The 15,976-nt window shown below is 43.7% G+C and overlaps 1 protein-coding gene across 2 annotated transcripts in view; it reads right to left on the bottom strand.

Annotated features, from left to right (window-relative positions):
• DSCAM (DS cell adhesion molecule) overlaps positions 1-15,976 on the bottom strand; it is a 639,047-nt gene that overhangs the window by 86,017 nt on the left and 537,054 nt on the right. For both annotated transcript variants that reach the window (XM_019745768.2, XM_019745769.2), the window contains exons 17-19: positions 9,440-9,680; positions 7,715-7,861; positions 1,479-1,634 (exon numbers count right to left, since the gene is read on the bottom strand). In XM_019745768.2, the coding sequence (XP_019601327.2) occupies positions 1,479-1,634; positions 7,715-7,861; positions 9,440-9,680 (544 nt within the window). The remainder of the gene's footprint in view (positions 1-1,478; positions 1,635-7,714; positions 7,862-9,439; positions 9,681-15,976) is intronic.

Raw genomic sequence — 15,976 nt, 5'->3', positions numbered from 1 at the left:
AGATTTCTCTATTAATGTGTGACTTCCTAATGGCATTGCATTTTGACCTTCGATTTCTCTAAATAATCCAATTTCTTTGAGCTGAATTGGCTGACACCTGCACACTCCTGGAAAGAATTACCTGCGTGCTCCAAAAAAACTAAAGCTAATGAGGTTCATTTGTGTGCAGGCCTTATAATGTGAAAAGGGCGAGAGAGACAGGAAAATTACATGTGAGGGTGGATGGATGGGACTGATTGTGGGAGCAGGGCCGGGTTGTTGAGGTGAGAACTGACAGTGAGGTGGGAGACGGCAGGCTGCGAATGTCAGGGGAGTTGCTAGGGGACAGAAATACTGGCAGAAGGGTCTAGCCAGGCCCCCGAGCGTGAGTCCGGAGCTTTGCTTCCACACGATGGATATGAGGTGGGGCAACAGCATGTTTGATGTTCTGCGTAGTGAACAGGCTGCACAGACATCAAACCTGACAATACACGGGGGGTCCTGGGCAACGGGTGACAGCGCTCCCACCCCACCCTGCCCAGCTTCCTGGGAACAGAGTCCTGGAAAGAAGACTGACAACTAGCAGAGCTGAGTCAACACAGAATTTAGGTAACCTGGTGTTTCATCTCAACCCTCCCTCTGGCATAACAGCTCTGATTTGTAGGGTTCCACGTGGGGATCAACTTGATATCAGTGGCTCTTTCCTTTATTAAGGTGGACACTGCTTTTCTCACTACTGCTATAATATTCATTAGAACTTAAACTGTTCTTCAAACAGGCTTGGGAAAGGCCCCTCAGGGTTTCCCTTAAAAAGCAATACAGGAAAAAATATTTGCAATGTAGTTTTTGTAGGTTTGGGAAATAGTCACATAACTAAGGCCAAATTATGTCTCATGGCAAGAATTAATGGTCTGAAAAAAAGTGTGCCATAGTTTAAAATTTTACTAAATCATCATGTATTTCTGTAAGACATTTAAAAATTAACATGAAGCTCTCCAATTAAGGGCTTATTCTAAAGTAATTCTAAAGCTGACACAGACTAATATGACTTAGATCATTACGTAACTCTCAAGTAGAAGGATGGAAATAACCAGAGCTTACACTTAATGGCTGAAGAGTCACTGAAATTATTCCATCGGGATACAAAACACACATGGCAAGTCTAACAGTTCTGGGCTAAAAGGCATTTTTGCTTAAAATAATACTTGGCCAAAATAAACTGTAAGGCAAGAGAGAAACAATGGATACATGAAACAAAGGCGGCACAGGAAGCTGATGGTCTGAATCACGCTGGCATATTTTGGGAGGGCAGCGAAAGGCTCGCAGGGAGCCAAGCCAAGAGCAGGCTGACAGTTAAGGCGAGAGCTCTCTGACCCAGCCTCCCCATCATAGCTGCAGCCGGAACAGGCCACTCAGCAGGAGCCTGATAAATCCCCGGTGGGCGGTGGGCGTTTCAGACAGGAGCTGAAAGTTCCACCCACACCCTCCCCGTTTCTCACCATCCTCTTTGGTCCGGGTAAAGATCTGCTCACTTCTGACGCCGTCACCCGCGCGCGTGAACGCCAGCACCTGGATGCTGTAGTTGGTGTATTTTTCCAGTCCGTCCAGCTCCAGGGAAGGCTGCATTGTGGTGACGTTTTTAATCTCACCCAGCTCTGGAGGACAAGAAAACACCGTCTGGTTACCGTGGCTGTGGGCACGCGTCCTTCCCCACGCTGTCCTTCATGTCCAGCACTGGGCCACGCGCCGCCACGTGTCACACCCTGAAATTACTCAAAGGGACCGTGCACAGCCTTTCCATGTGGAAGCGATCATTCTCACCAAACTGCAACAGAACACCGGGCAGAAAAACAGAGCAATTCACTCCAAGTTAAGTGTTATAAACCCAACGCCAGCACCATGGCTGCTGCTGCCGGAAAGTGCTCCAGCATTAGCTCATGATGCATGCGCCTCGCACCTCCACCCCAGGACCCGTGGACACAGCGCTCACTTTGCAGACACATTTCCTCCTGCTCATTGAGAAGGTTCTGTGCAGTAACTGTGTATGGTGACAGATGATCACCAGACGTAGTGTGCTGACCACTTCATAAGGTATGTGAATGTCTAATCACTATGCTGCACACCTGAAAACTAACATAATATTGTACATCATCGATAATTAAAAATAAATTTAAAAATTGCAATACTGAGTGAGTTTTACATATGCATATACTTGCGGTACCATCACGACAATAAAGATAGCAAACACAGTATCACCTCCAAAAAAAAAAAAAAAAAAGAGAGAGAGAAGCTTTTTCATGTTGACTTTTGGCCTTGGTTTTGGTTTTTAAAACCAACTCTAAGTCAACGTACATGTGTTTTTAAGCACTGATTTCTTTAACCTCTGAGCCAAGCAGGGGCAGCTGGACCAAGTCCGCTTTTCACCTGGAGCAAACTCTGTCAGCATCCTTGCTGGAGCGACATGCTGACGCGTCAGAAGCTCAGCGTTAGCTAAAAATGCTTCATTTTCTGGAGTGGAATCAGCTAATGATACTCAGAGTTGAAACTTTATGCTCTCCCATTTTTGGCATATTATACATGGCAATTTGAGAAAACATACAATGATGCGTTAATACCTCCATGGGTGTCCTGGATTTTGAAATGAGCCACCTACAGAGGAAGTAGAGCAGGAGGGAAAGGCCTGAGGGACTGCTCGCGCCTCAGGCAAGTGGCCGTTTGTGGAATGTTTGGGACCGCCTGCATCCCTGTGTGCAGGTTGCGAAGAGAATGGGATGGGAGGGGGAGGTCCAGAGGGATTCCTGGCCAGCTGCAAGGCTGGCTGTGAAGGACCCCTCTGCATAATTCAGAAAGCAGTGAGGTTGCTCATCAGTTTTCCCTGCTCTCTCTTGCCTTAGTGAAGATGGCTGACATGCTGTGCCAGCTTACTGAGGTGCCGGCGCTGTTCTGGGTACACGTTATCGCATCTAACCAGCACAATAGTCCTGGTATTTCTACGGCTCACCCCTTTTACAGGTGAGAAAACTGAGGCAGAGAGAGGATCAACACCTTCCCCAAGGTCATGGAACCTGGCATAGTGGCTGAGAGCATGGGCTGTGTAACCGCAGTGTGTGGCCTCACGTCCCCAGTCCACGATCTCAGCCACTCCACCGTGGCCACTCAGTGTAACTGTCACATGGACTGGTTCAGTGGGCTTTCAGCCAGCTCAATTTTCTTTTCCTGATCTCTGTCTTTCCTTCCACCATATTGCACAGAAGTTCTTTCTACCACATTTCACAGAAGTTCAGAGATTAATGAGCCCTTACTTTTGTGATGATGATGACTGTCTGGAATGTCTGTTTGGTTTGTTGGGTTTTTGTCACCAAAAGGATCAGGCTTGAACTGGACTTAGGAGAAAAGTTGAATTTTCAACTATCCATGGGGTTGCCAAGGCCTGTCATACACGTCGGGAGTGGGGGTTAGGGGGGTAAGGGGTGGCCTGTATGGCTGGGCTTGTGAGGGGAGTGGAGAAATGGGGACATGAGGGATGTTAGGTCATAGACACAGCCTCTGACACAAACATGAGCCAAAGGCCTGCCTGTTACCACCTTGAGCAGATTGTGGGCGAGTTCTGGGGGCAGGACCCTTTGCTGGGGGAGAAAGCAGGGCAAAAGGGGGGCCCCCAGAAGGTGCCTTTGGCTGAGTGTCTTCTGGGGAGGCCAGCAGGATGCAGACTTTTAGGGGAACAGTTTGGAAGTCAACAGAAGGCATATGAAAACGAGATAAATGTTTGCTTGTGTGGTTGGTGTGCATTCAAAAAGTTGACAATTGTTAGGCCCAGAGGGTTGGAAACACTCAGCGCTGAGGAAGGGTGAACCTTAGGGCTCTTTCCATTATATTATTCATTTATAGTCTTCATTTTCCTGAATATGTCTAACATAGGTCAATTGGATTAGGATAAAATACCCAAATGTTAATGGACAAAGTGTAAGTATAGATCTCATCAAGATCTTTCTAGATTTAGGAAGTTCTACACTATGCCGAAGATCATACACACACACACACACACACACACACACACACACACACACACTCAGGGGACAGGCAGCTAAGGGGTGGTGGGTTACACGGGCCCCGTACCAGACGCTGGTTATGAGGATCTGACCAACTCATTTGACTCTTGGTGCCTTTGCGGTTTGTTTGTCTGTTTGCTTTGCCCTTTAAGAAGGGCAGGCATCTCTATCTCATGGAGAAAATGGGCTCTGCTCTTATGATGTGGGACAAAGCTGCGAGCATCAGGGAGTGCTGCTCCTGGTGAGACACAGTGATGAGGGGACAGGAGTTAAGATGGAGAATGCCAAGTGGGCCGCCTGACCTTTTTAAAGAGAGCGACAACTAAAACAAAAGAATTACATCTGTGCCTGAATTACTATACTAATTAGAATTCATTTTTGGATGTGAACTCATATTGGGGTTCATATTGTTTTGATGAACTCATTTATCATGAACCAGTCATTTAACATGACTGCAGTTAAACGCCCCATTCAATATTATCCCCCAAAGATTTGTAAAGCAAGCTGACTGCCAGAACCAACTCGTAACACACACACTCCCCGTCCTCCCTGATAGAACGATATTTTCTGACTAGCAGACCCTCCACGATTAGCAGATGTGGAGGAGACAAGCAGGAACATTACGAAAAAGCCAAATGCAAAACAGCACACTTCGTTTTCCAATTCTTTTTAGCTCTTGTTCTTTTTTATGGCTTAAATATGGATTTCTGTCATCTACCTTTCACAGCCTCAATAGAGCTATATAAAAAATATATATATATAGGAAGTAAAGAGTAGTGTTTAGTTGAAGTCATGAGCAAAATAATATGAAATGAATATATAAAATACAAATTCAGAAATCACACTATTTCTATTACAGAAAGCTTTTAAAAAATACATTACATTCTGAAACAAAATAATTTCGTATGTTTATTTATATCCTCCCTCATTCTCAAAGGGTTTTAAGGCAGAAAAACAATGGGGTGGAAATAACTTTTCCGAAGCACCCCTCAACCGCCCACCACCACAGTAAACCCCCGGTTGGTGCTTAAATGTTGCTTTGCTTTAGAATCATCCATTTTTGTCTTGAAGAAAGACAAAAGAGACAAAAAATAGCTCAGATTTAGATGGAAATAGGACTTTCCAAAGTGTATGATTTTCCTAGCAATCTCAGATGAATTGCTTCTGTCAGGTCTTAAAAATTAGTTAACTTTCTGATTATGATAAAATTCTAGAAATTTCATTGGTATGTTATATATTTAACCCACATTATCAAATATATATTAACCAGTTTTATTTTATCTGATCAGATTAATAATAACAAAATCCCTTTTTATACATATTTTTGTAAATATTTGGGGCAACTACCAATCACAGTAGTGACAATCTTTGCCTCCCCCAGCCTATATGTGTGTGTGTGTGTGTGTGTGTGTGTGTGTGTGTGTGTGTATGTGTGTTCTCAAGGGTCAGTGGGTACAGTTCCCTACACAGCCACTATCTGATCTGCGTCTGTGGGAACCTCAGACCACAGCCCCAAGAGCTGGTGCAAAAGAACCCAGTAATTCGGTAAAATTCCTGCTAATTCATAAATGTCATTTCTCAGAGGCAACAGGTAAGGAGTGACTATCTGTAAGAAGGTTTGTGTTTCAGAGGGCTTCTTTCTTATCTTTGGGGAGTTAAGTGTAGAACTAACTAGATATCAGGTTAGATATCTACTTAGCATGTCACACTGATCTTAACACAGTGAGTAAAAGTGTCATTGGGAGTGGTCGGCATTTCCGAGCATTGTGTATTTAAATAAGTTCATGCGTCTGAATATCTCAAATTTAAAGCTTTATGAATGTAAAGTTGACTGAACCATACAGACACCATCTATCACAGAACTAAGATGCTAATAGACAGTATTAGCAAATATGAGTGATGTGTGAAAATATGAATGGTCACCACGGGATTCTGCGAATATTTCCAACAAGAATGAAACAGGAATGATTTAAGTGTAACACAGCCTCCAGGTGAGTGTGCACAGGTGTTTAATTGTATCTTCTTCAAGATGAGGGATAGAACCCAGAACAAGAATGCACAATGATTTCCTAGAGTGTTGTGTCAATAAAGTAGATACTATGGCAAATTTCTGTTCTATACTTTACATCTATGGGATTTTTCAAAGTGTTGTTTTGGGAGGAGAGGACGAAGCTGTGAAGGAATCATCCACTGTACTCTGTCCCCCAGTGGGGCTGGTGGTGCATTACTGGGCTGTGGCTCTACGTCCACGAGTTCCTCCCTCGCTCACTAGTTGAGAACACATCACCGGGCAGACGCTGCATCCTTGGTGTCTAGCATGAGCCCAGCACAGAGTACACACTCAGTTAACACTTCTGCTGCAGGATGGAGTAAGTGAGTCTTTCCAGAACGCCTCCCAGTGTCTGGTGCTGTGCAAGGTGCTACCCTCGGCATCAGGGGGAATCGGATCTTGCCCTCAGCCCTGACAAGCGCGTCTGCTTACACACATACATAGCTAAGACAAGGAAACTGCTATTTCCTGAGGAAATCATGCTTATTTTGCTAGTGTGTCTTCCTTTATCTATTCTGGCATCAATAGTGGAGCCTCCTGCAGCATCGGAGGCTCATTTACCTGGGAGGGGTAGTGACCTGCTTGGCTGAGCTGACCCAGGGGGTCCTGAGCAGGAGTGGGATATATCTGCGGGGCCCAGCTGTGTTTGCTCAAACTCAGAGGTGAGCTTGCACCTGGAGAACACACCCAGTCAGAGAGGAAGGAGCCCCAGGCAGAGGGGAGGCAGCACCCAGGGGCAGGGGGACAGGGGACGCTGGGGAGTGGAGAGCAGGGGAGGGTGTGGTGTGGCCCCCCAAATCTCGGGACATAGCAGTGAGCCGACCTTGGGAAGCCTTTCCTGTTAGGGGCTGCAGCGCAGGGGTGCACCTGTCATGCTCACGGAGGGGCATCAGCCTGGCTCAGCACCATCCTCCACCTGAGAACAGACACCGACACGGATTCTACCCAAGAGAATCCAGTCCTGCCGTCACCCGAGCAGGTCCTCTCTCATTCAAAGTCAGGCCCACGCAGGGGAATTTGGAAAGGAAAAAACAAACACAGAGAATGAAGAAGAACGAGGGAAAAGAAGCAGAGGGAGAAGGCGGAGGAAGAGACACAGAAAGAGGACGAGAAGGAGACAAAAAAAGAGGGTTTGGGGTTAGACGGCTTCTTTCAGGGAGCGATGCTGTGCCGCTTAAGGTGCCCTGGCTTTCCTCCTGAGCCCCCTTAGAGTGCAGCTTCAGGAACGTAAGCCGTGTTCCTGCTGAGTTCTATTGGGGGATAGGAAGTGAGCAACCGTGTAGGATACACATTGAGTAGAACTTTCTAGATACACATCAAGGTTTTGATGCTGCCCGCAGAGGCTTGACATAGATACTCATAATTAGAGATCACATCCATGCTTATATTTCCCAGGTGCCAGCCCCTCCTATACCTCAAACTACCCTTTGAAGGGATGTAATGCTTTAAACAGCTGTATACACCTGTTAAAATGTTGGGTGAAAGATAAGAACAGAATGACTTAGAGAAAAGAGGAAAGTGCTCACTGGTGAAGAAATGCCCGCCGTATCCAGAATCCCATATTAGGTTGGGAGTCTGCAAATTCCATCACATATTTTTTGGAGGCAAATGCAAAGCCCTAGTTTAAACCTCTTACCTCCATCCATGAGGTTGGCCCAGTAAATGACTCTGAACCCCTGGAGAATTCCATTCAAGGCTTCCTTGGGAAGTGTGGACCAGGATATGGATATGCTTTCTGGTGATGTTGCTATGGCTTGGACATTTTCAGGGGGGTAACTGGGCACTGAAATTAAATAATTAGAATCTGTAATAACGGTGGGTGGTCTTATTAATTAGCAGAGCAATACTGAATAAGCAACATTAGCTTCATAGTTCAATGCACAAGCAAAAGAAAAAATTGTACTCACGTCCCAAAATTAAGGAAAAAATGAGCACCATTCTCCCTATACAAATATTATGATAACCAAGTAAAATATCATAAGTTTATGCATATGTCCTAATAGACTTCCATTGTCTCTCTTTCCAGCTTAACGATACCACTTTTAAGGAGGTCATCTCAGGCTTTAGGAGTTGAGAACACTTCTGATCTTATTGCATGAATAAAGACCATTGCTTATCTGGTTTACTTTCCCATTACTCTTGTAAGTCACTGCTTTAAGTTGCATTTACCTTGTACAATACATTCCCTCTATTTATTAATATCTTCTATATAAATTGGAAGCCTAATTGAAAAGTGCTAAAATGCAGACATGTAATCATAGCTTATTTACTATCCACCCCATCCCCAGACCCCCTTTCAATACTATAACATCATGTCAGAGGAAAGAGAGAAAATGGACTAAGATACAGGTTAAAAGAATATTTGAAGTATTTCTCATATTGCATTTATGCAAACCTTAAATGCTGTATCTAGGAGACAGGACAAAATATTGACTGTAGAACAGGCATCCATAGAAAATGAGCATTGAAGTGTAAACCAAAGGGCATTTTTATTCACTACTTCAACGATTATGAAGATGGAAAGAAAATCCCAATATTAAAGTTTCTAGTTAGCTAAGATTTCTCTTTCTGTAAAAAGTATCAGAAGTTATAGACGTACATCATCACTGACTCCTCAAACTTATTATCAAGTGGCTAATTGCACAAGAGGTAATTGCAATGCAAGCTTGCCGCCTTAAAACCTACTACTTATTGCTACAGTTAACCCCATATCTTATCTGAAAGACTGTGACTCGGGACACCAGGCTTCTCTCTCTACAAGTACTACTGGAAATGGGAAATTTTAGGTTGTCTTCCCCAGGTCACGGTAAAAGGAAGAATTAATTCCTTATGGTCACTAGAGGGCGCTCGGGCACCGTGAGATTTGCTCCAGGAAGTCCATTCATGTTCTCTGGTCTCAGAATGCTTGAAAATAGAAAGCAATCATAAAAAAAGAAAAAAAAAGAAAGAAGAAGAAGAAAAAAGAACGAAAGAAAAAGGAAAAAAATCCTCCTTAACATTGATTTGGGAGAAATTCTTAGAAAATTGGATTTCTACATTCTGGTCAGACTTCTGCAGTCATGGAGAGCCTTGGTTTCACTTGGGAAAAGCCAAATTCTTGTGTTTAAAATGAATGAGGAAGATGCTGTAAAGGGAACGGATTTGCGCTTTGCAATCAAGATATGTCAAGGGCGGGAGCAAATCAATGCAGTCCTCCAGTTAATTAGAGCACGCTCCCCCACTGGAAACCCTGGTCCCCACAGGCCCAGCCACTTTTGTCACTGCAAAGCCAGCAGGGGGCCGGACTGTGGGGAACCAGAGCTGTGACCAGAACAAACCCTTGAGGAAGGAAAGCCACGTGCGGTGGCCCAGCAGAACCTACCATCCTCGAGGGTGGTGGTGATGATTTCCTGAGAAGAAGGTCCCGTCCCGGCCCGGTTGCAGGCCTGCACCACCAGGCCGTACTGGGTGAACTTATTTAGGTTGTCCAGGGTGTAAATCTCACTGTCCCCAGTGGTGTCAATACTGATAATGCTGAACTGGAAGTTGCCCCCAGCGCTGTACTCGCGGTAGCCTATTTGGTAGCCTCGGATAATCCCATTCTGCAAGTGCTTCTTGGGGGCCTAAACAGGAAAGAAAAGAATTCACTAACGAATACTTGACAGGGAGATCAGCACCCACCCACTTCTCAAGGAAACAAAAATCAAATCAAGTAACCGCTGTAATACCAATAATAGGTGCAGGGATGGTTCCGGAGTTAATGGAAGTGCTTGCTCATGGCTGGGCACTCTTCCTTTCCTGGATTTATTCATCCAGATGTCACCACAAGCCTGGGACACAGCCCTACACCCACCCCCATTTGACAGAGGAGGCCACACCAACATGAGGGGCCACCGGGGGAACCTGCCACCTGAGCCTGTGCTCCCAGTCCCTTGGTCGTGCTGCCATGGCCGACTTCTCTAACCGGCAGGGAAGTTTCGAAGATGGATTGTGTTTGGGGCACCTCAGCGTACACCAGCCAGCATGTATTCACCAGCAAAAGCTATTGAGCTGCCCATTCTGCCAGGTTATTCAAGGCACTGGGGCACAGAAGTAATTTTTGTTTTTAAAGGTCGCTATCCTCATGGAGCTTACAATCAAAGGGAATATTCCAGAATGAAGGTGTTTCCAGGTTGAAAGCTGATGTAGAGGTGGGTCTACCATTGATAGGAAGGTAAACCCCTTTCTTTAAGGCCTAAGTCATTTGGGAATCATTTTATGGTGATTTAAACTGCTCAGGGTGAGGCTAGAGTTAGCTTCTCTCGGCTAATGATAAAGGGTCTGCCGACGCAAAGACAGAACAATTTTGGCTGACACGTTGGCCTTTTTTAAGAAACCAGATTCTTTTCATGTATAAGAACAACACGGACATGATGTTTTAAATGAATAAAGGTTTTGTAGACTTTCAGGCAGTCAACAGACGTGTGTGTGCGCGCACACAAGTGTGCATGTATACTTGTGTTATGTCTGTGTGCATATGTGTGAGTACTGAATATATGTATATGCTTGTGTGAGTGTGTGTGCACATGTGTATGTGTGTGTATACATATGTGCAGGAGTATGTGTGTTTGTGTGTTTGTATTTCAGTACAAACCATGGATTTAGGTCTTCCAGGGCTCTGAAATGCTTTCTCTGTCCTGAAAGTGCTTACAATCCAGGTGGAGAGAGGAAATAAACACTTACGGAACTGTAGAGAAATCTAAAGTGTCGAAGCGTGTGGTACTGGGTGGGAAGAACCAGCAGGCTTCCAAAGGTGGTGAAATGAGAACAGATGGGAGCAGGCAGAAGACGCTGACCTCAGGTGGGCATGGAAGGATGGCCAGGGCTCTGATGTGGAGGGAGATGTGGTGGGTGGGGCCTGCAGAAAGGGGTGGGACTGGGATGGAGCAGAGGGTGCCTGAAGCACAGGAGTGAGACATGGCAGGCAGTGTGGGGCTGCCTGGAGGGCAGTCCTCCATCACCAGCAAAATGTGAATGAGGGGCGTCCACCCAGTGAGAAGGCAGAAGAAGGTTGTGAGCAGATAGCAGCAGGAATGAATTCAGCAAATATTTAAGAATTTGCCTAATATGCCAACCTCCCAGAGGCATTAGATGCCTCCGGCTGTCTTTAGGTGTTAGTCTGAGCTACATACAGCAGTAAAATCACATTTCTTTTTAAAAGTAAGTTTCCTCGTTTATGGTTTTCTTAGATTCCCATTGCTTTTCTCAACCGGTCTGATTTTATGCATTAGGCTGGCGCTCATAGAGATCAATGAACCTGTCATGCAAACCACGACTGTTTCAGTCGAGTTGGCACAGTGAGACCCTGACACAAGAGCTCATACCTTTCTGACGATAAGCAGATGTCTATGCAGTCCTGTTTTTGGCTTAATGAACGATGACTTTTCACTTGGCTTTGAAATTGGGTATAAAGATTTTAGATTTTGAGAATTTGATTACCTGGGATTTGTTTTATCACAACCACTGAACTGCATTTGTATGATTTAATGAATTAATACAATCAATGTTCCTGCAAAAGTCATCTAAAAATTAAATTTAAAACCAAGACATTTCTCCTGTTTCACATAGTTTTTAGATGTTAAATACAGTGACCCAATAAAAATGATATGTATGGCTTTAATCCGGTTTACACCCATTAAGTATTCTAATTTTTCAACTGGCTCTCTGTGAGGCTCGAAACCTTCCTAAGATACCGAGTCAGGATCCCAGTACGAAGGCTATGGAATCAGGCCAAGAAGGAAGTGTGGGAAGTGGAGGAAATGCCCACAAGAAAATGCGTACAGCAGCCAATTCAGGGAAACCCTACACGACTAGGGGGACCTCCTGCTGACATCTAATTCCGTGAGTTTGGAGGGATAATCATGCCTGTGATCAGGTTGCACAGGTAGGTGGAGAAATCTTCCTGTGTTTCCCTCTCCCTGGATAAAAACACATTTTAACTAGTTTAAGTATGAGAGACAACACAGCTGTTTTTGTTCCATTCGGTTTCAATATTTTGTAAAAATAAATAGAATGTTTTAACATTTTTCTTAGAACTAAATTTTAGTCTGGTTGGTTCTAGAATGACATAAAGGTTATTCTTATTAGATTCCTCTGCAAAATAGTTTTTTAAAAAATTATTTTATTTTGTTTTATAATAAAAGTATTCAGCCACCAATCCTATGTAATCACTGTTCACATTTTGGTACATTTATTTATCAAAGTGAAGTTGAAGTTTGGCTTTTTTTTTTACATAGTTGTCTTCATACTCTGTGCTATTTGATGTTTGATATGTTTCGTTTAATATGCTACCAGGGTCATAGTCCCATGTTTTCCTCACAGTCTTTACAAATCATGCTCCATATATTGATGTTTTATTTAATCATTTTTCCATTGTTGGGGATATTGTTGTCTTGTAATTTTCTATCACAAATACTGTGTTAAGTGCCTCTGTGATACATTTTCTCTGTTTTTCAGTTTATTTATTAGATTCAAACCCCAGAAATGGATGACAGTCTTATTTCAAAAAGGTTGTGTTTCAATTGTCTGTTAATGAGATAGGATATTTTGTTATTATTCTTTTAGGTGTGCAATACAATATGTTAACTTAAGGGACTATGTTTATCACAAGGAACACACAAGAGTGCTCTCTTCCAGTTTTCTTAATATTCCAGTTTTGAAGAGATACATATTGAATAGAGTTATGAGCTATTTGAAGGTAGTGGTGGTTTCACATCTTTTCTTTTCACAGTTCTAATCCAGTCTGTAGTTATCACGCAGAATGAATTGTTGCACCTGCGAAAGAAGCAATAGATTTTTCCTACAAGTGCTGATTCCATAGCTTGCAGGCCCCTAGTGGGTTTTAAAACAATCTGAGAAAGGTTGTGTGGAAGGAGTGGGGAGTAACTGCTCTTGGGTATGAGATTTGTTGTGGATGATGGAAATGTTCTAAAATTGGATTCTGGTGATGGCTACACATGTCTGTAAACAAACTAAAGCTCATTGAATTGTACACTTAAAACAGTGAATGTTATGGCATGTTAATGTCATCCCAATAAAGCTGTTTTAGTACAAGGCATATACAGAAATCATCTCTAGGTTATTTACCTTTCTAATTCAACCACAATAGCCACCCCCACTACAACCGTGATGACCAATCAGCACTCACCACATCTTTACCATCTCAATTACCAGTGCCAACATCACCACCACCGCCTCTTACAACCACCACCACTACCTCTATGCCCCACCACAAGCACTACCACTTCTCACTGACACAACCTCCACCAGCATCACCACCAGCTCCATCACCAGCATCACCACCATCATCACTGCCACCACATCCACCACCATCGTTGCCAATGTCACCACACTTGCATTATTACTACCGTTACCACCAATAGCATCTCTACCACCATCGCCATCAACATTGCTACCATTGGTACCAACATCACCAACAACACCATTACCTCACACTACTGTGACCTCTACCACTTCTCCCACCTTTCCCACCATCCCGTCACTACCTCCACAAACAAATCACTGCCACAACCTCCAACACTCCACCACCAGCATCACTGACATTAGCAGCCTTGTCACTATCACTATTATCACCAGCACTTCTATCCCTCACTCAGTGCCAGCACCACCACCACTGCAGTTACCACTATCATTGCACCACCTCACCACCACCACTTATCGAACACTTGCTTTTTCCCACTTATCCTCAAAACAACCTCAAGAAGTCTCATTGTCCTTATTATCCTCAAGGTGAAGAAACCGAAGGTCAAAAAGCTTAAAACATCTTTCTCAAGGGAAGTGTAGAGTTGGAATTCTAACCCTGGGTTTTCTGAAAGTTGTACTTGGTTTCCACAACTCACAGAGCCTCAAAACACTTTTTTCCTTTTTGCAAAGCTTGTTAATTAGGTTTGTAAAGTTACACTAAACAAAGCACTTTTTAATCAAAGAACAACCTAACAAATCACATGAACAGAAAATATTATGTTTTCATGCACAAAAGCAAGCAAAAATTCTAATTATACTAGGCAAAGTTTAAGTTTCTATTGTTAATTGGTAGGATGAATAGTCACATTTGAATTTAGGGATGTGTTTACATTAAAGAAATACTTGAGGACTTACTAAAAAACAAAAATCTCTTTAAAAAATCCATTAATGCAGGAATTTTGCACATTAACTGTAGGAAACTTTAGGGGCTGTAGTGCTAATTCCAAAGTTTTTTGAACATGACCCTGGAGGCTCTCTGAGTTGTATGGACAACCAGTAAGCAGGGCAAGGGTGTGGTTCAGGGCCGCCACTTCAAGCCATTGGTCTAGCAGTGGGCTCCATATCATCCCTAAACAAGTTAGGACACAATGCTGTTTACTTTAAAAATTATTTCGGTGATGCTTTAAACATTTCTGCTTGGAGCATGTGTCTACCTGGAATCTAGGGAGATGGTTGGCTTGTATCTGTGGAGAAGTCATACTAACGGGAAGACAGTTTGAGGACACTGTTCTCTAGTTGTTAAGTAGCATCAAAGGACAATTGACAAAATGGGTGAAAGACAATTATTTCACTTTGATGAAACTAAGCAAATGGAGTTAATAGTGGGTGGGAAGAAAGGACGAAGAAAACAGGTAGAGGGTCTTGAGACATGTTTTGATCTGTGTTGCATGATACTGGAAAAGACACATTTTTCTAAGAAACCACTTCAGCCCTCTGTCTCCCCAAATGGCAGCAGGGCTCATTGTGAGATCTGAGCCCTGTGGGAGTCCTTCCAGGCTAATGTCCCCTGGAGGTTCCTTGATGACCTAGGATTCTCTCTGACTGCTTAGATAGTATGGAAATTCCAACGGTCTTACATTTTCCCATTGCGTGAAAGCCCCCATCAGACTGCTCTTCTTCCTCCTTTCTATGATGAAAACCCAACTCATTCTCCATGGCCAGCTCAACTTCTAACACGCCAAGAAGTTTCTGTTGCCTGCCTGCACCCAACGCATGCTGTCCTTTGTCTGGTCTCCACTGGCACACGCCCATCCACTAAACCACTCAACGAGAAATGATCACTTTCTTCTCCTCTTTGGTTACTGTTCCATATCAAATGCCTGCTTTCCAAGCTCCAAGAGCACAAGGCTTCCCACCAACACGTTCGACATCTCTCCCACTCTTGTCCATGTCAGGCCTTGGACACAGTGGACAGCATCAGAAAACATGTAGATGACGGAGAGAATGGTTTTGAGCATATGTGAGGTGCAACGAAAGTGATGGGTAAGACTGACCTCAGTTGCAGGTATATAATCTGATTGGATAAAGGGCTAACAGGAAGGGTGTAAAGACAGAAGAGATTCCTGGACTGCAAACCCAAGACCTAGCTATAGATCAAAGGCCTGGGTGAGGCCGTCCAGAAGGGGCTCTCGGGAACAGTGTGCTGAAACCTGCATACGTGGAATCAAGTCGAGAGCTGGCTTCCATGCTGTCACTTAGCATAGTGAGTCATGCATATGAATGAGAGATGCAAGCCGGCTTTGGATTTATTTCCCAGGCCCCCTCAGGGAAGAAAGTAGCTTCTGAAGAGCAAGTTAATTAGACAATGCCATGCTTCTTTCTTTCTTTTCTTTCTTTCTTTCTTTCCTTCCTTCCTTCTTTCCTTCCTTCCTTCCTTCCTTCCTTCCTTCCTTCCTTCCTTCCTTCCTTCCTTTCTTTCTTTCTTTTCTTTCTTTCTTTCTTAAAACAAGGATTCCAGAGATGTTGTTCATTCATTCAGCCAACTGGTGGGTTACATGTGTTTTCAATAAGGATCATTTTAGACAGACATACAGATTTATACCAAATCTCACTGGCAACCAACCAGTCGTCTTAATACATACTAAAGGAAGACTTTGGAAAGGAAGTGAGTATTAAA

This window comes from Rhinolophus sinicus, linkage group LG01, assembly GCF_036562045.2.
Source record: "Rhinolophus sinicus isolate RSC01 linkage group LG01, ASM3656204v1, whole genome shotgun sequence".
In the NCBI taxonomy this organism is placed as follows: Eukaryota; Metazoa; Chordata; class Mammalia; order Chiroptera; family Rhinolophidae; genus Rhinolophus; species Rhinolophus sinicus.
Note: the sequence above shows the minus strand (reverse complement) of the source record. Positions and strands in the feature narration are given on the sequence as shown.